Raw genomic sequence first — 19997 nt, 5'->3', positions numbered from 1 at the left:
TGTCATTGTACGGGCGCAAGACGAGTGAAGATGATGGTTCGCACCCACTTGATCCCTGCATCCCTGCATCCCTGCGTCTCTGCATGCAGCGTAAATCGTTCGACTGGGCAATCACGGGCCGGGGGTTAGTCAGACCCCGTGACGCCGCGCCGCGACTAAGCGCCGGTGTCGCCGGTGTCGGCGCTCGAGTCCCGGTGGGTCCATCCTCCGACCAATGATCGACCAGGCATTGGGCGCTGACCAGCCGAGTTCGGGCAGGCCCCTCGTCGGGTGTCGAGCGACATCGCGGTCTCGCCGGGGCTTTAAAGCATTGCATCCACGCCTTCGTTCCCTCCGCGTTCTCCAGATTATACCCTCTTGACTCTCATAGCTCTTGGAGACATTGCTAGACCCTAGCCAGTGGCTCAATTTTCCTTGTTCTTCTCTCCTCTTATCTCTGTAGAATTCATTCGCTTTTTCGCCGTTTGCCCCTCATGCCTTCTGCCGACAAGAAGCCCAAGACCTTGTATGATAAGGTCTTGGATCATCACATTGTCAATGAGCAAGAAGATGGAACCCTCCTCATATATATCGGTAAGCTTCTTCCTCTATTCCTCGACTGCTGGCGCGTCAAATTCTAACTTCACTCTGCAGACAGACATTTGGTCCACGAAGTGACTTCACCGGTTAGTAAAGCTGTTCCGTGCCCTTTATAAATCAGCATTTCGATGTTCAAAGCTTGGGGATGAAATTTCTGTCTGACACCGATACAGCAAGCTTTCGAAGGTCTCAAGAATGCCAGCCGAAAAGTCCGCCGGCCGGACTGCACTTTGGTCACCGTTGATCACGTACGTGGATACATATACCATATTCCTATTTTTCTTTCTTCCAAGGCGGCGGTCATTGACTCGTTCACAGAACATCCCGACCTCCTCGCGAAAAAGCTTCAAGAACGTCGACGATTTCATCGAAGAAAACGACTCCCGCCTCCAATGCAGCACCCTCGAACAGAACGTGAAGGACTTCGGCCTTACATACTTTGGAATGGATGACAAGCGTCAGGGTATTGTTCACATCATTGGTCCCGAGCAGGGATTTACCCTTCCTGGAACCACCGTCGTCTGCGGTGACAGTCACACCTCGACACACGGTGCTTTCGGTTCCCTCGCCTTCGGTATCGGTACCAGTGAAGTCGAACACGTCCTCGCCACCCAGACCCTGATCACTCGTCGAAGCAAGAACATGCGCATTCAAGTCGATGGCGAACTCCTTCCTGGTGTTACTAGCAAGGACGTTGTCCTCCATATTATTGGTGTCATTGGAACTGCTGGAGGTACCGGTGCTGTCATTGAGTTCTGCGGATCCGTCATCCGCGGATTGAGCATGGAGGCTCGTATGTCCGTGTGCAACATGTCCATCGAGGCTGGTGCTCGTGCTGGCATGATCGCACCCGACGAGATCACCTTCGAATACCTCAAGGGCCGTCCTCTTGCCCCCAAGCAAGATAGTGTCGAGTGGAAGAAGGCTGTCAGCTACTGGTCGAGCCTGGCCGCCGATGAGGGAGCCTCCTATGACAAGACAGTTTTGCTGAATGGCAAGGACATCATTCCGACCATTTCTTGGGGAACTTCTCCTCAGGATGTCATTCCCATCACTGGTGTCGTCCCGGGGCCGGATGATTTCGAGGATGAGAGCCGGAAACTTGCATGCAAGCGCGCTTTGGAGTACATGGGCCTGACGGCTGGCACTCCGATGAAGGAAATTCCGGTCGACAAGGTCTTCATCGGCTCTTGCACCAACGCTCGTATTGAGGACTTGCGGGCGGCTTCGAAGGTAGTGAAGGGCAAGAAGATCGCCCCCAACGTCAAGCGTGCAATGGTTGTCCCTGGATCCGGTTTGGTCAAGCAGCAGGCAGAAGCTGAAGGCCTCGACAAGATTTTCGAAGACGCTGGATTTGAATGGAGAGAAGCCGGTTGCTCCATGTGCCTGGGTATGAACCCTGACATCCTGTCGCCTCAGGAGCGTTGCGCCAGTACCTCCAACCGTAATTTCGAAGGACGTCAAGGTGCCGGTGGTCGCACTCATCTCATGTCCCCTGCCATGGCCGCCACGGCAGGTATCGTTGGAAAGCTCGCCGACGTCCGCGAGCACCTCGTTGCCAGCCCCGTTCTGGCCAAGGTGCAACCCAAGTTCGATATCCAGCCGGAAGCGGAGGAGCCGGAGACTGAGGATGAACTCGACCGCATTCTGGATCTGCCTGCGGACAACGAGCCTCACACCAACACATCCGGTGGTGGCTCCAGCACTGGTCTCCCCAAGTTCACCACCCTCAAGGGCATTGCTGCCCCCATGGACCGATCCAATGTCGACACCGACGCCATCATCCCCAAGCAGTTCCTGAAGACCATCAAGCGAACTGGCCTGGGAAGTGCCCTGTTCTACGAACTCCGCTACAAGGACGGTCAGGAAATCCCCGAATTTGTCCTCAACCAAGGCGTTTACCGCAACTCCAAGATTCTCGTCGTCACCGGCCCCAACTTCGGCTGCGGTAGCTCTCGTGAGCATGCTCCCTGGGCCCTTCTTGACTTCGGCATCAAGTGTATTATCGCGCCCTCGTTTGCCGACATCTTCTTCAACAACACCTTCAAGAACGGCATGCTTCCCATCGTGGTCTCCGACGAAGCCGCTCTGCAGAAGATCGCCGCCGAGGCCAGCGCCGGCCGCGAGGTCGAGGTCGACCTCGTCAACCAGCAAGTCAAGGACTCCCAGGGCAACCAGCTCGCCGGCTTCGACGTCGACGCCTTCCGCAAGCATTGCCTGGTCAACGGCCTGGATGACATCGGCCTTACTCTGCAGATGGAGGAGAAGATCCGCTCGTTCGAAGCCAAGCGGACACTCGACACCCCCTGGCTCGACGGCAGCGGCTACCTCAAGCGTGGCAAGCGTGGCGCTACCCGGATCGACGCGGCGCCGATCCCCAAGACCAACCGGGGAGATGTTAAGAACGAACCTTTGGAGTGGTAGAGTCCTCTATACCATCCAAGATACGACGTTTATGCAGCTGCAGTGCTATTTTTTTTTTCGCTTATTATTTCGAGCTTGGGATTTGATTTGCAAGGGAAAACCAGCTACCTTTTGAATTGGAAACGCATTGGGAATGTGTATGATTTCGGGATCAAAAGAACTTTTGACTTGTTTTTAATTATAATGGATATCATATTGGTTTATTTAGAGAAGGTCTACAAGGAATTGACAAACACTTATTTACTGTTATCCAACTGTTCTTTGTATATTCTCGTATCTTTTTTATTGTAAACCATCACAAGTATTCCAGAAATAATTAGAGGTATGGTCAGGAGAACAGATAGAGAAGAGAAAAATAAAGCCAAAGTTCAAAGCACGCTGCAAAAATGTAGAAATAAATACCTCCAAAATTAATCAACCAAGATCAAGTTAAAAGTAAATATAGAAACGAAGAAAAAAAATTAAGTACAGATATTCCACCCATTATTTACCCCCATCACAGGGAGGTTGTAACCAAAACAAAAAGAAAAGAAAAAGAGCAACAAGAAAATCAACAAAAAAAACGCAAAATCAAATCAAATCAAGTCAAACCAGGCAATCAATCAATTAATCACAAAGGAACGTAACGACATCCGAATTCATAATCCAAAAAGAAAAGTATGTATATCCCATGAAAAATGCACATCCATATCCGTAATCGCATGAATATGTCATAAGCTGACTCTTCTCTGCATTCGTCCATGCTCCCCTGTTCACTGTTCAAGGGAGGAAAGACCGAAGAGTGGAGTCGAGAAAGTTAATGAGTAAATACCTCCACGAGAGTTGTCGGACGTCAAAATATCGAATTAAATGTACAGAAACACTTGCTTGGTTGACGGGGTTGCTTTTTATGTGTGGTTTCGGATCGGCTTTTTCCTGGCTCTGGGTTTTGTCATTCTGTGCTTGTCGAGAGGAATCTTCGATCCGATTTTTTTTTTTTTTTTTTTTTTTGTGTGTGTTGGTAGATGCATTTGTTAATCCCACAGTGTGCATGTCATCCTAGACTCTGCGCAATGTGTGTATATTGCACAGTCCATGATGGAAGATCATTAGGGCTTGGTCAGCTGTTCTTTTCGGAAGAACATCAGGAATCCGGCACTGCACAAAATAATTAGACTTTATGCGTTAAGACTGAGGAAAAAGAGACTCCGGGCTTACCATATCAACAGCTGGAAGAACAGTGCAATCCAGAACCAGGCATTCGCAACGGCACTGGCGCCAACCGTGACATCAGGTGAGATTGGTCCAGGACCGATCCGATTCGGACCAAATGCCCTAGCACAGATAGTGGCGATGGAACCCAAGACCTGAGATGCAAGAAGGGTGAAGCAAATATGCATTCGAGTCAGGGTCTGGAGCAAAATCATACCGAAGCCGAGACCCTGTAAGGCATCGAGGATACCGAGCCAGAGCCAGAGACTTCGAGATACCAGTGCTCCACCAGTGGCGCCACCAGCGGACCAAGGGAGGAAAAGGCCCATCCCCGAAACACCCCACCAGATTTGAGCCCAGCGTGGTGCGCCGAGTCCGCATGCGAAGACCGGGAGGATCCAGCTGTGAGATTTGGATAATCGGCCGAAGAGGAGGAGTACCAATGCCCAGACAGCGCCAAAGAAGACGGCGCAAAGGATTCCAATTTGCCAGTCTGCTGCGTGCTTGGAATCCCAGAGGACTGTACAAAGAACCGGATGTTAGTTTTACGTATAGGAACGGCAAGGGGGGAAAGATGGGAGCTACTTACAGGCCCAGTTTCGACCGTAAGGGGCACTGAGAAAGAAGTTCTGCAAAATGACCACGACGAAGTTCCAGAGGACGATCTTCCGACGGAAGACAGATTTATAGAACGACGGAACTTTTCCAGGAGTCTGGCGGTAGTAATTAGGCAGGCCAAAGAAAATGATCAACCCAATTGCCCAAAGGAACACGGCAATCGGTACGCAGATAGCACTGGAATTAAATGTTAGCTAGGAGTCTTTGCACAGTGGTTCTGATGAGAGGGAACGTACGTCATTCTCCAAGTATTGGTGATGTTGCCTTGGACGTTGGTGACTCCGTCGGCGACAGCCTGGGAGATGGTAGTTCCCCAGTACCACAAACCAATGATATAGGCTTGCTGAGACCCTTGAATAATACAGGCACGGAATACCCATTCCTTTACCTGGACACCGCTTTCATCACCGAAGTTGAGAGCGAAGAATAGCGAACCGCTTGATGATGCAGCTGCGTACACACCAGCTCCAACATTCTGGATCCAGCCCCGAGAGAACCCGTCACTCTCAAAATGGGCGAGACCGATGATGAGGAAGGAGAGACCGTACAGAAGCCAAGGAACAGAGAGAACAACAACAGACTTGAAGAAGCGAAACACAAACCACCATATAATAGACGTGACCAGGTAAACCGTGGCAATCCCATACAGCTTCTCAGGCGTTTGACCGACCTCTCCAGTAAGCAGTGTGATCTGGTACGAGTTGGCCGCAATAATTTGTCCAAGGCCAAGGAAAAATGAGTACACAGGCCATCCACCAATTCGGACTTGCATCCATTTCCTTATGCCGGATGGAGGCACGTAGTCATTTCCGAGAAGGAACTCGTCCTTTTCATTGTGAGCATCGCTGCCACTCTCGCGCGAACCCATGTCATCGTTGGATACTGAGCCGTTTGGAGAATGGGTTTCGAGTTTGCTCTGGAACACTGAAGAAGCAGGGGATTGATTCCGACCCAATCTGGCATCTCTGAACTTGTCAAACCATTTCCGTTCACTCTTGACAAGATATTCCTCGATGCAGAGTTGAGATTCAGAGTTGGCGCCATTCAAGTTCTCGAGTTTCTTGTCAAAGACTCTATAGTACTCGCCATTGCTGTCAGTGAAGAAGGGATCGACCTTTTGTAGCTTATAGTCTTTCTTTTCACCAACAATGGAGTTGACTGAAAGGACAGATGCACTGCTGAGTCGATTTCCAGGCTCGGCAAATGGCGGCCGGGCAATCGGCAGAGCTCCTTCAGCGCCCTCAGAGCCGGTTGTCGACAACAGAGGCCTAGGTGGAAGCGAGGCTTGGCTTGGATTCCTGGGACCAAAGAAGTCCCTCGTCTGACCTTGTGCATCTTGTGGCTGCGCGGACCTGTGTCGGCGTTCTTCTTCCATCTGTTCAGGCGTGAGCGTGTATTCGTCCTCACCATAGTAGCCAGGGATGAAATCATCGTCACTGCTCTCTTCTGTCATAGAAGCAGTAGCATTCTCCTCGTTGCCTCTTCTCATGTGACGACGGCCACGGCGAATCAAATGACCAGGCCCGGCACGGACACCAAGGGATAATTGTCGACTGAGTCCTGATTTGGGCTTTTCGTTCTCACCGGGGCTCGGGTCACGACTGTACACAATCGTGTTTCGTTGCTGCGGCCCGTAAGCACTCAAGCGATTGACATTCGAGTAGCTGTTCTCTCTTGAATGGGCAATTGGAGGCGTCTGCATTCCAGTTGGGGTGGCAGTTCCGGTCGAAGCGATGGGGGGTGTCATCATGCCATTCGGGGTCATCATTCCATTGGGCGTGGTGTAGCCAGAGGGTGTCAGAGCTTGACCGTTTGATTTTGCCTGTCGATTGCTGTGAATTCGGACCGCAGTAGTCTGCAAAATCTCTAAATCTTCGACCCACTGGGCAACAGGGAAGCGCTGCTTGGCAGATCGTGCGCGCATCTTTGCTCGAACCTGGGCCTTAGAATTGAGGGCACTTCCAATAGCAAGCTTGAACTGGTGCAAAAGATGGGAAGTCGTTGTGGATTCAATGTTGTACCACCAACCAGGCATCTGACCAAGGCCACCAACACGCGCCCCAATACCAAGGGCTCCCTTGCGACCGAATTCGACAGCGACAAGTCCAAAGGGTTCATCACGAGAGGGGATCAAGGCAAACTCAGCTCCAGAGAAAATGAACGGCGGAAGTGCGGTAAATTCCGGCTTGGAGTATACTCGTCCAGGGTAGATCTTCATCATATGGTCAAGCTTGAGGGCAGCGAATTTTCCGTAGAGATCAATAACCGGACCAACACAGATCAATTGAACGTTGGGACGGGCTTCCAGAACAGCAGGCATCACATCGGCGATAAGATCAACGCCCTTCTGCATAGACCATCTTCCAACAAAGACGAGTAGATCAGCGTTAGGATTCTGTTCAAGGCCTGCCCATTCCTGTGCCTGACGTTTGAGCTCCCCTCTACTAGCTTCGTACTGCTGGTCAACCTGAATCTCGCTTTCCTTCGGCAACTCCTTGTTCCATTCACCAGTGTCGGACGGGTCAGGGTTCGGCAGGTTGCCGACCTTCTTCAGACCCCAGAAGATTGGGTAACGAGCATAAGAACGTTTACCGTACTTTCTGGACACACCAACGGCACCAAAGCCTTGCTGGTGAACACGAAGGTAGCTCGCTCCAGCGTGAAGCATGTTGAAAACTTCGCCGAATTGGACATATCTCCTTGCGATGTCAAGGTCGAGGTTAAAGACGGAGCAAACCTCATCCCTTTCCTTTTGCGTACGCATAGGCCACAGCCCCTGAAACTCCGCGTTGTGGAGAGAGAGACAGATGGGAATAGTCTGGGGGCGAAGATAAAGCGGTGCAATCGAGCCGTGGTAGTCGTTAATGTGATACAGGTCGATAGGGAAACGTCCAATGGTCTGCGCTATACACTGGTTCCAGGCGGAATAATAAATAGCGCTGTCCAGATCATCCATGCGAGCGGGATATGGCTCAGCCTTTGACTGTTGCCGGAAGACAGGAGCGTCCAACAGCACATATGTGATGTTGTGGAGAACGTGGTACTGAACCTTGACTTCATAAGAGCTTCCGAGGACAGTCACAAACATAGACTCGGCCGGTTGATCCTGTGGGTAGTCGACCCCTCCAACGCACGGAACGACCCAGATAAGGTCTTGATGTCCAAGATGCTTACCCATCAACTGCGCCATGACACCCAAGCCGCCGATCTTGATCTTGATAGCCCAATCCTCAATATCATATTCCATGGTGGCGATTAGAATAGTGCGTCTTCGCGAAGTTGCTGCACCAAAAGCAGACGTGCTCTGGAGGAATCCAGATTTGTTTGCGAGGCGCAACAGTGGATTGCTCGAATCTCCGCTTCCAGCAAATTTCCTTCGAAGTGCCAATGGAAGAATGGTCTTTTTCTCGCTGACTCCGACCTGGTTGAATTTGACTTGGTAGAAGCTCTTCATGAAGGCATAAACACAAGCTATCGCCGTAATTAAAGGCACAAGCCAGAGCAAAATGTAAATGACCAACTGAATGATTCTGGATCCGTGCGGTTGAAGTTGAACGTGCATGGTGCCATCGTTGAGACGGAGATTCCAGGCCAAGTAAGGAGAGGGCGGGATATCAGAGATGTTGATAGCAACCTCACTCAGCGAAGACGGAGGCATACGGTCCAGAGTGCCGTCACCGTCTGCATCGCCAAAGACAAAGCTCTGGTCAGGTTGGCCATCTGGGTTCATACCCCACACGTTGAATTGACCTTGTGCTGGAAATTCTGCCAGAAACTTGAAATTCCAGTACCCCTCGCTGTCTTGCTTGACCTCATTGTCCAACCCTTTATCAAATCCGTACTGGTTGTAAGGGCCGTTGAAGAAAAGATGCGGAAAGCGACGCGGGTTATCCGAGCCATAGTCACCCTCCTGAACGTAGTCACTACTTCCGGTCAACTTGCTCCAATATTCGACTCGCACATGGTCCCCCTGCCACCTTTGCTTGTCTGTTCCCGACCAAGGCAGGGTCTCGATCGTATCATTGCCTCCCGAGTAATCCTTCCAGTCAGAGAAAGTAGTTCCCCAATTGGTAGAATACCGGTACTTGTTGGCACCCGGGGCGCGGTGTTGGATGTAAAGAGAGCCGTTATCATGCTTGTGCACAAGAGAGGTGGAATAGTTTGCGGAGGTGAATATCATCGGGTTGTCTTGCTGGCCAACACGGAGTAAGAAGTGATCGGTGGCTTGCGTTGACTTTTCTTTGTTGGAACTCGTGGCATTCTTGACTGTCATCCGATGAACACCATTGTATACCCCTGTCAATTTTGCCGTCCAGACCCAGGCATTTGGTATTTGGCCCGTCCATTTGGTCTCGCCAGCCTCGACATCTTTGCAGTTGACGTTCTTCTTGTCCAGAGATGGTTTCTTTCCGGCTTCCGTAGTCGAGTCAAAGGTGACCGACCGGGTGACAGAGTCACAGTCCATTTTCGTCGAGAAATAGATGCTGACATCGAGATCTTCAGAGTCATTGGGACCAACCTTCGAGAGCTGTGGAAAATCATGGCCAGGATCGAATTGGGTAACCATGGGCCGGGGTTCAATGAAGTTCGTCTTGGGTACATAAGCTCTGAATTCGAAAGGCTTAAGCTTCAAATTGTCAAGACACCCGTTGGTGGTGTTGGAACCATTGAGATGCAGCGATTTGGGACCTTCCTTCAATTTGTGTTCATCGTGTGGATAGAAGAGATTAACCACCGTGGTATCCTTGAGGAATGGAGAGATGAGCGCAGAGTCGTTGCTCCCGCAGTCGAATTTGTAGTCCACGGTCTTGTTGTCATTTTGATATACCAACCAAATTGGCTGATTGTCAGAATCGTTGCCAAGGTCCTGGATACTTGCCACACGGTCTCGCAGAACCGACCACATACCGGTTTCTGTCGCAGTGCCGTTTGAGCCCGGGTATTGAATTTCGCGTGTTTGCTTGGACAATTTGACCACCGAGTAGCCATCGTTGAGAACCGGGTAGTCTTCTCGCATTTGGAACATATGCTTGATGATATTCCTCACGGGGTGTGAAGGATCGCGATGATCGTAGGCCACTGCATCATCATGGCAGCCTTCCCTTCCTGCCTTTATGGGCCAGTTGTAATATTGCGAGGCATAGAGAGAAAAACAACCATGTGTTCTCCATGCTGTAGCAGGAGACATAGCCTGACGTCCGTAGACATAGTTATCCGCGGTAGCATCTAGGATGTAGAACGCCTGTTCTTCTCCCCACAACAGAATCGGGATACCTGGAAGGTGCAAAGTCGTGATGAAATGACCCAGAAGCTGTCTCTCGACCCCGTATTCAATTGCAGGCCAGCGAAAAACATCCTGGTTGGTGGCCCCGTACATGTGCCGCGGGTCGAATTTGCCGGTGTTTGCGTTGACCATGTCGTTGGTCATGACCATCACGTTCCAGGAATCCGTCCAATCCAAAGGTGTATCATATCCGGCGGCCAGATTTCCATCCATCCCCACAAACCTGGTGAGGGTACGATAGACCGAGTAATGGAACGCAGAAGAGTCGATGGCTTGCAGATTATTTTCACGCAAGAAATACTGGTGGTCAGACGTGTTCGTCATGTTCATTGAAGCCATGGCAGAGTCGGGATATTGGTTTGGCTGTCTTCCCCGACCGAGGTAGATCGCACCAAAGTTGTTACCACCTGTGATTTCACCAGGCAAGAAGAAGTTGTCCTTCCCAACACTGCGAGCACACTCTCTATAAGCATGAGACATGTCACCGAGAGCATCGACTGTGGCCTGTGTGGCCTTATCGTATCTAAACCCGTCGATATCGAGTGCTTTAATGATCATGCAGTTATGTCGGATCAGTCTCTCCTTGACGCTTGGGTTCCATTCCCGTAGACGATCTTGAACGGAGGCAAATTTGGCCAGCTGACGCTCCCAGTCCGGGTAGACACCGAAGGCTTCTCTGTCCCCGTACTGGTCAAAGTCACTGTCGTAACATCCGACGAGCTCGTCCCGAACATCGCTATCAACTGGCCAGCCAGTTTCGTTCCAGAAGCGAGGATATTCACAAGTCTTGTTGTAATCGTTTCCGATGTGAAAGTCCACATATTGTCGCTCAGTCTTCCATAGAGATTTGTGCTCCTTCACTGAGAAGGGAGTCGTTTCGTTTAGATAACCTTCAAAGCCGATCAAGTCTCCCATGCTGATTGACAAATTAGCACTTTGAATGGCCGGTGTCACTTGGCAGAATAACTCACGTTGCAATAGTGTTATCAAACAAAACATACATCCCTCGCTTATGTATCTCATCAATCGCATCTCTCCACGTTTTGATGTTACCGAAGTGTTTATCGAGAAGCGTGGTGTCCATAATTGAGTAGCCATCCGAGCCCCAGGGTTGATTCATCAGGACAGTTCCTGCTAGATAAATGCCCTACTGAAATCAGCACTCACAGAACAATGTATGGGATTTAAGCACTTACCTTAACACCCATTCCCTCCAAGTAATCTAACGTGTCCACCAAACCAACAGCATCACCTCCATGGCGCATTTGATTTGAATTCAAGTCATGCTCGAAGACAGATCCATTGATATTGTCGTTCGTAGGGTCACCGTTGACGAATCGATCGAGAAAGAGAGTGTAAAAGGGAAACCGCCAGTTCTTCGGAGAGGCATGGTATTTGTGGCCGGGCCATTCGGGATGGGAATATTTCGCCGGATCGGTGGCTTGTTTGTTGGCGTTTAAATTGTAGTCGACTAGGGACTCATCATAGGGCCAACATGTTGCTGTCGAGGCAAGAAGAGCAAGCAGCGAGCCTGCAAACCCCCACTTCATCGTCGACGGTCACTGCAATGAACCGTTTCCCTCTGTCCTTCTCTATACACTGGACATGTGTATCTGAAGACGCTGGAGAGGAACAAGACGGCCTTAGGCTAGAACCCAGGTAGTGGGAGGGGTTGAGCAGAGAGTGTTTGAGTGACAATGCCTCGAGGTGAACACCGTAGCCCTGGTTCCTCTTTATGGCTCTTGTCCGACAGGAAGTCTGTCGAGAAAGTCCGATAGTTGACAGACAGCCGGGGGGTAAGAAGGGAAAAAGAGAAACTAAAAAGCAATGGCGAAAAGTGGCATTGAGAGAATAAAAGAGAGACCCAATGGAAGAAAGAAGGCAATATGCCCGAAGATTTGTCCGAAAACTTGCAGGGGATATCAGACTCGGCGATTGGTACGAGTACTATCAATAGTGATATACAGACAAGCAGGAGGGTCAGCGAGGGATTGATATTGCCTTGAACCAGAAGCAAGAGCGACGATCCTTTCCAGGCTGTCAATGTCGCTCGGACAAGCAAAAGCCAGTCCATCGGGCTGCGAGATACATAGACGGACAGGCAGATGGAGCCCATCCTGCATCCTGAGTGGTCCTGTGGAGTTTGCATCCTCCTTTCAAGACCAGCCATCCGTTCATCCATGGCCGCCTGAGTCACATCATTCGCTGTCCGAAAGGAAAAGAGCGCCCAGAATAGACATTGGCTTTGGGCGGGGGGGAAGAAAGGAAACTGGGAGAGGAAGGGAGGAGGGGACCGAAGGGAGACACGAAGCGAGGACCGCCTGCCTGTACCCTGTACGGCGTATGTACGGCGGTATAGTCTGGGTGGGTCCGGCCCGCGTTTCTCGATGGTTTTTTTCGTTACGCGAGATCGAGTGCCCTCGATGGCGTGGATTGGATATATCAGAAGTCTATGCTGGGCAAAATAGATTTAGAGTTCCACTGTTATCGTCCTCGTTCCCCATGTCCGATGCCTAGTCAACTGCGTGGTGCATGTCCGGGTCGTCTTCGTCATCCGATGCTGGAGACCCATGCACGATACGCTGCGTAATTTGATAGTGCCGTCAATAGCATATGCTGCTCGATGCTCGTCTGAAGTATGTAGGTATGATGTGCTAGAGTAGATTGGATTGGAGAGTTTATTTGCTCTTTCTTTCTCTCTCTCTTTTTTATTTTTTTTTCCAGCTAGCAGCGGTATCTCCGTAGTTCCTCGGCACGCATTTTCTCGGACAAATATCATATCTCTGACATGGCTCAATATTCAATTCTTAATTCTTCTAATTAGTTCCCCCATCATGGGTTGTATTCTGAGGTTGTTTTCCGAACGGATCGCGCAAGTTCTATCCGAGTCCGAAGCCAAGATTTGGAATATGATTGACAGCATGATAGAACGTTCCACGAGGCAGCAGAGTGATAAGAAAAGAAACAACAAGAAAAAGAAAAAAGCTCCTATCATGCCAAATATCATTTACTCTTTTTCCTTTTTCGTTCCTTTTTTTTTTTTTTTTTTTTCTGTGAAAAATCCGGACGCATTGATCTATTGACAATGGTATCCTTGTTCACGCACCACGCTTTGCATGTATGCATTACCTCGGAACCAAGGCAAATGTGCAGGAAGCATCCGTAAGCTGTCCACCATGAAGGATGGCAAAAGCAGCTCAAGCAAGTTTCCGCTCTGGTCTTGGTTTCTTGAGAGGTCTTCTCATCGATAACGAAATGTTTGTTCTGAGGCAGTGCCTCAGTGGTTATTATTAGACATTCGGTTCGCCGCTTGCCACCAAGCCCGAGGGTTCTAATCGAGGTAATTGAGAAGCCTAACACATTTCTGGGCATTATCCCATCACTATCATAAAAACATCCTATTAGAATGTCAGGATCGTAGGCGTAAATGCCCTTCAATCATCGTGCTACCCCACAGGTTTGCCGTCATGGACAGATCGTAGCATGTCTAGCTGTGAATGGCTGAGAATATTCCCCTTCCGTATCAATGGCATCTGGCCAATTCCATCTCGCACGTTACTTCCCTGGTCCGTCCCAGAAACCTGGTAGGCAAGCCGCGGCGTCCTCTATGCTCGGAGCACGGTGGATGTACTGTCAATGTATCCCTGAGGTATCGAGAATGTAAGCGGTACTGATCGGCTGCCGAAAGTTAAAATCCTAGCGGTAAAATAAACTTTGCCGGCATCGGGAAGATTACATGCGTTGGTACGCCTCCATACAGATAAGAGATAACTCGAGCTTTGTCTGGGTTCCCCTTGCTTCAATGATGCTCCGATGACTGGGTAATAAAGGGATCTCAAATTGCATGGTGGGAGGCCTTGGAGGCTGTCTCATCATAGCTCGTCATGAGGCCAAGGCTGTCCTATCATTGGGGCTTGGGCGTTACGGAGGGGTACCGGCCCTTCTAGGGTTGCAGGGATGACGACGCAAGGAGGCCGAATTAACGTCCCAGGTACTGCCCGGCTACAGAAGAAAGCCGATTACCTTATCTGATAGTCGCAATGGAGAAGACTGAAGCCGAGACGATGTTGATCAAATGTACCAAGGTGGTAAAAACAAGATTTCAGTCTTGGTCAAAATGATCGCTTTACCGAGGGGTTGGCCTTGCTATACCCAGTTTCTCATGTGCACTGTGTCGATAGTAGTCATAATTACTGAGCTGCTAATATGGCTACCTTACGGGTTGGGTCCGGACAGGGGTCTAAACCAGGAGTTTTGTAAGATCGTTCATATCATATCCCCAACAAACCAAATGGAAAGATAAGGCCCAAGTTGAGGACGGAGTCTCAGAGTCTTTTTATAACACAGGAATCTTTTGATTGTTGACCTTGCCCGAGCAGAGCAGACGGTGCACCCTCGGAATTAGTCCATTTTGTTGAGAATGGCGAGTTGATTTGGAGAGCATCCTTCCTAATCGGTCCGGTGGGTTGCTCCCTTGCTGCCGGTATCTAATAAATTGGTGGAGTACCTGTACTGTGGCGTCAGACAACTGTCAAGCCATCATTGACAGGTATAATGCATAAAGATATACTCTAGTGGGAGTTGAAGAAACTTCCGGGGATGACCGTACTGTTTGTATTTCAGCCAGATGTACGTGTAGCGTGAAAGTCGCAACCCTTGCTCGGGCCGGTCTCTGTACCATGGCAAACCGCCGCTGAGGCCAGAGCAAACAGGGTGGAGTCGGGAGTCGAGTCGAAGGGCCCCACAGCAACGGAAAAGTAGCGCCCGATTAGCGCCGCTTAAGCTGGCCAGTGCGCCCTGTCCTGCAAGGTGTGGAGCCCTTCAGACCGCTCGGTGGTTCCTGTCCTGAGCCAAACCCTTTCCTAATCCCTTCGCCGAGTGTTCGCTGTCCGGGGCTCTGAAGCACCATGGAGCATGAACGATGATCAGCAACACATCGCTGTTACGTCCGCTGGGGTCCACTCAATGGCATCCGTGCTGACTCCAGAGATGCACAGTTGTGGGTGTAACGCGTATGTAGATTGCAAAGGCTATGGAATGGGCCAGGTAAGTCGGAGGTCTGCACCATAGAGCCTGGTATCTGACAAACTTGCCATGAGGAGCCGTAGCAAGTCCGGTCGCAAAATATATTGTGATCCAATAGATCGCCCGCCGGCAAAGGGTTAGGACCACGGAGTACTCCGTACTGTTCTTTGGTACATACTAGGATAAGAGTACCTATCTTACCCTAGTTTGCTTCCCCAGCAACTGAGAGTATCGAATTTGAGTTATGCATACAGTCAATGCGAGCGCAGATTGCTTTGAGACTACGCGGTAGAACTATGAAACGCACAGGCTCGCTGGCTTCGGACAAGCTAGCATCAAAATAGTATCATTCAATTTTTTATCGAACAACTTGATGACAGGGCAATTGGTACTCAATTCCGTACTCGTAACATGATGAGGGATGATATCAGAACACGTTCAATTCTTCGTATATAGATTCCTCCGATGCGGTGTGACTGTTTTTTCACCTCTCCTCTGGCGGTGTCAAGAATTGCTTAAGGACCACCTCAATATTACCAAGCAGACGCAGCATAAATGCAATAAAGCAAAAATAACAAGGAACTACGGAGCTCTTAGGTGCATAAACCGTGCATGGTACATTATATGCAACTTTCCTTTGGGATTTGCAAATACCGCATCGGTCCGTAGCCAATCTCATCCCCACTTTTCAGTCTTTCGAAAGAAACTAGATTATCCAATGCGCAGGTGTCGATAGGTTCTATAGGCACATGGAAGTAGTATAGTGGAGACCAAGCATATATCATATGCATCTTGCATTGCATACCTTGGCACAATGGACTCGTTTAACTCAACGCGGCCGCAACTGTACATATCATGAATCCTCTTCTGTGGGCCAATCGGCAAAACTTAGCTCTTATGGCGGTGCAAACTCCTCCGTATACGCGAGCCTCCTCTCGGTCCTAGTCCAGTAGCCAAGCGCGCTGGCCGGGCAGAGAACCGAATGTACGGAAACGGAAGCATCCTGTGTCGTATCCACTTCCAAGGTCCAACATTCCAGTAATCAGTGGATCTTTCGTCCTCCCTCTTGCTCACCGACATATTTTCATCCGAAATGGACTGCCCAACTCGGGCCTCTCAGTAGAGAAGTCTCGTATGTGCTGAATTTCAGATTTGCCACCATAAGTTGTCTTTCGCGACCAGGTGGTCAAGAGCAAAACTACGATTCCTCATGTTAGTCCGATCTGTACGGTTCAATTTCTTCATGGGCCGATAAGGACCGGGCCTATTACCATTAATTGGAAAATCACTAAGGGGCTTTCCGGCCTTATTAGGTGTCTAGACCATATATCCCACGAAAAAGCCTCCCTTTACGCAATAGATAATTGGCGTACCATAGGGCATCGTAAAATGTGCATTCTAAAGGTGCAAGGGTTGCACACCGAGTGCAGGTATTTTATGTACCGTTTACTTGATTTTGGAATACATCCAAGTTTCCGGACATCTTTGAATGGCTTAGTACGGTGCTTTGAATCGGCCCTCTTCGGCATCCGAAGGTTCCCGTTCATTGACCGGCGTGGCGGCGTGGAGGTTAACGGGGACTTAACGTGCCAGGCTGGACATGCTTAGCCGCTGATGCCGCTGATTCTGTCGGAAAGATCATTTCTTTGTGGACTGTTGAAGACACTCGCGAGAAGCATACTGATAGTGAAGTATTTATGCCATTACTTTCAGCTTCGACTTTATCTAGTTTGTTCCATATCCCACAGGCAGACCTCTATGGCCTGTTTCATGAAACATTTTGGTGCCTTTTTCTTTTTTCGTAAGAAGTAAAACCTACAGGAAAAGATATTGCTCTTTCCAGGATTTGCACACAAGCCCTGAAGCGTCCAGTCAAATTAATACCAGGCTTCAAAGGTGAAATCATAGTTTGTTCATGTGACTTTTTCCTAAAGACGAGCATCATCATTCCAATCAGCAATATGATACTTACTAGAGCATTCAAAAAGCTCGACAGCTAGGTCTAGCAATTTCCAAGCAAGAGGAACTAGCCAGATAGGTCAATGACCATAATGTTTAGCCTCCCCCCTCCTTCGGATACTTTTGAGATATAACCACCCGAATTAAATGCCCTAGATTTAACTAATTTCTGCTTCCTGATTAAGCAAACAGGTTGCTGTCATTATGCAAAACTCAAAGGATACTAGCTAATAAGTATAGTTTTGTTTGTCACTTTCCCGATCCTCCTAAGATATTCTCCAAACATATCTTGTTCTCCGAGCGCGATGAAGACACCAGCAAGGCAGCTAGTTGAGCAGAATTCTGGAGCCTGCGAAGATTTAAATTGGACCTTGCAGTATCCCAGACAATATTCTTTCTCCTATGACTCGGCTTTCTTATCATTACCTGAGCCGAAGCACTTGGGAGGGGGGGAAGCCCGAAACAAAAAAGAAATTCCACTTCCATCCTATCCGGGTAGCAATCTTAATCAAGCGAATTATTCTACTTGCTTTGCAAATGAATTTACGTCAAAGGATCAAAGAACTTGGCAAAAGCATGACTTTATTCCCCCTCGCAACACTATGTGTATCAAATCCTTTGACAGTAAGACTCAAATAATAGAATCCCAGATTGAGGTGAAAATTGCTTTCTTTGTAAGCGGGATATCGTTATTCGCATATTCAACTAATTGTATCTTGAAGGGATCTTTAACACATCTTCAACAATGTGTACATTCGGATTTCAGCCTTGACAGAACAAGAATGTGTTCTAGGTGTCTAGGTGATTCTAAGGATTCATTTACATGCTAATAATAGAAAAAAAGAATCCTTGAACAGATCCCTGTCCATTGTCATTTATGAAAGACCTCCTGCGCTCTCACCTTTCCTAAACAAAGGACAGATAATTTCTCAAATATTATTCAAGGAGCCTTTGGTGATAATGCTATTCTCGCGAGACACGGTAGAGATATGTTCGTTTCTTTTTTGTTTCTTTTTTCTTTTTTTTTTTTTTTTTTTTTTTTTTTTTTTTTTTTTTTTTTTTTTTTTTTTTTTTTTAAAAAAAAAAAAAAAAGTCTTTGTATCAAAGTAACAAATAACACAAGGCATCTTTCGGAAATGAAGCAAAGCCAGGTGATATAAGCATCCTAACGTTGAAACGTATAAATCCACTACGATACCTATTATCATACTCATATGAAGAGACGAGTTTTATACTATGAAGCTATGTTAGCCACTACAAACATGGACGATATCAATGGCTGTCAATTGGCAGCTGATGTGGCGCGTATTCTGGACCAGTCGCATATTCCTAACCTTCTGTGGGGGGAACTCGCGGTTGGAATGGTTGGCGATAACTTGCCTACGAAGGTACGTAGGTATGCGCAATTCTTTCGGTTTTCACTTCTCACAAGTCCTGTCTATTTATTAGAAAATTGAATTTATCGTACCAGATAGCCTGATTTCGTCAGCCGCCATGGCCCTCAATCAATCCGGATTTCCTCTTTGCGATAGCTCCAAGTGTCCTGAACACCGGCAGAATAGGCATCGTCCTACTGCAGATGCTCATTTTCACCTTCATGGAATGGATCAAGTCTGGTCATTGTTGTCACTCTTCAAAAATTCAACAACTGTTTGGTGGCTCCCAGAGCTCAAGTTAGAGCCTCCAGCTCAGGACGATCCCTATCTTACGCTTTCGAATGATCAGCGATTGCCACCTTGCTTACCAAGGAGTTCAGGTCCCTGGAACAGTCTGTATTCTATCAGGATCTTGCACCCAAGTTCGCTCGTTGAAGCCATGATCCTGCTTATGTGTCGGGATATTGACCAGCCCAGTGGCTTCTTCCAACAATGGAGGCATTGGACGGCCTGTTTACTGGATAACTCAGATCAAAAGCAGGACCCCCAGTACCAGATTTCGAAAAATGTTCGGTCTGAGTTCCAGAAATTTTGGCAGGTTATGAATTCTCGCAGGCCGAGTTTAAATCCTTGGCTGTCATTGTATGAGCTTCGATACAAATTGAGTCTAAGGAACGAACTTCCCCTTCCGCCATATGTTGATGAATTAGTCGACTAGACATTGGGCAGTGAGATGAATTCCAGGTTTAGCTGTCTGTGGTATTCCGGGTTCAATCTCGCACGCTGTCGTTTCTATTTTAGCCATTGGGAGATTTTGCTGCTAATGTAAGTAGTATAGCATTTCAATATTATTTTTTTTTTATTGTGTCGTTTCGATGTAGAGGTGCAATGTTGCATTCACTTCTGAAGTTGCCGGTGGTATATATATTGTTTTACCCCTTTACTACTGACAGCTAATTTGAAAAGGGAATGTTCAGCAAAAGACTGTTCATTGGTATAGTATTTGTGATGAAACCAGACCGGAAGCAGCCAGTCGATAGGTAATGAACAAGCAGAAGGCCTGATCTCTCAGGCAGGCGAGGAAAGAGAACAAGCCCGGAATCGGAAGGGAAAGACCGGGAGAGTCACGTGCCGATAGACCAGCGTCACCGCTGACACACGTGATCGTAAAGCGGCGAGGCACGGGAGGGGCTTGTTCCCAATGCAGAAGGTACGCGGGGTGCACGTGCCACCCGGCCTCCGAAAGCCGGTCCTCTTCTCTCCTCTTCTTTTCGCCCCGAACAGAGACGACCACTTTCTTCTTTCATCCGCGGTGCCTCGGAATTAAGTCATTTTATCGGTGGCCTTCCTTTAATTCAACCACTCTTCTAGTGTAGAGTGCCTTGTTCTCCCTTCCCCTTAGCCTCTTCTGTTAGTGGGCTTCGCAGTCGCTGGCGGGACCGGTGAGCTAGAGTAGCATACCCCTCCAGCAGAGACGCTAGGCAAGGAGTAGGCTCAAGTGACTGGTTGTGTAACACAGCTTTTCTCCCTTCCTGAAGCTT

General features: G+C 48.8%; 2 protein-coding genes across 2 annotated transcripts; one reads left to right on the top strand and one right to left on the bottom strand.

Annotated features, from left to right (window-relative positions):
* The first annotated feature begins 328 nt into the window (after positions 1 to 328).
* luA (3-isopropylmalate dehydratase LEU1) lies at positions 329 to 3175 on the top strand. The gene is made up of 4 exons (XM_024849418.1): positions 329 to 573; positions 634 to 665; positions 753 to 827; positions 898 to 3175. Exons 1-4 carry the CDS (start codon positions 474 to 476, stop codon positions 3001 to 3003), a joined length of 2313 nt encoding a protein of 770 aa, XP_024703263.1. The 5' UTR covers positions 329 to 473; the 3' UTR covers positions 3004 to 3175.
* An 824-nt stretch (positions 3176 to 3999) lies between these two features.
* ags2 (alpha-1,3-glucan synthase Ags2) lies at positions 4000 to 11646 on the bottom strand (the record flags this gene model as incomplete). The annotated part of the gene is made up of 7 exons (XM_024845754.1): positions 4000 to 4140; positions 4201 to 4714; positions 4784 to 4989; positions 5049 to 6042; positions 6118 to 11012; positions 11068 to 11243; positions 11293 to 11646. 7 exons carry the CDS (start codon positions 11644 to 11646, stop codon positions 4092 to 4094), a joined length of 7188 nt encoding a protein of 2395 aa, XP_024703262.1. The 3' UTR covers positions 4000 to 4091.
* Between the last annotated feature and the right edge of the window lie 8351 nt (positions 11647 to 19997).

This window comes from Aspergillus steynii (genome assembly GCF_002849105.1).
Source record: "Aspergillus steynii IBT 23096 chromosome Unknown P170scaffold_5, whole genome shotgun sequence".
In the NCBI taxonomy this organism is placed as follows: domain Eukaryota; kingdom Fungi; phylum Ascomycota; class Eurotiomycetes; order Eurotiales; family Aspergillaceae; genus Aspergillus; species Aspergillus steynii.
This window is presented reverse-complemented; position numbering and strand designations above follow the sequence as displayed.

Coding starts and splice junctions, on each gene's coding strand:
- luA (XM_024849418.1), top strand. CDS start 474: ATGCCTTCTGCCGACAAGAAGCCCAAGACCTTGTATGATAAGGTCTTG. Junction 574..633: donor AACCCTCCTCATATATATCG/GTAAGCTTCTTC, acceptor TTCACTCTGCAG/ACAGACATTTGGTCCACGAA. Junction 666..752: donor TCCACGAAGTGACTTCACCG/GTTAGTAAAGCT, acceptor ACACCGATACAG/CAAGCTTTCGAAGGTCTCAA.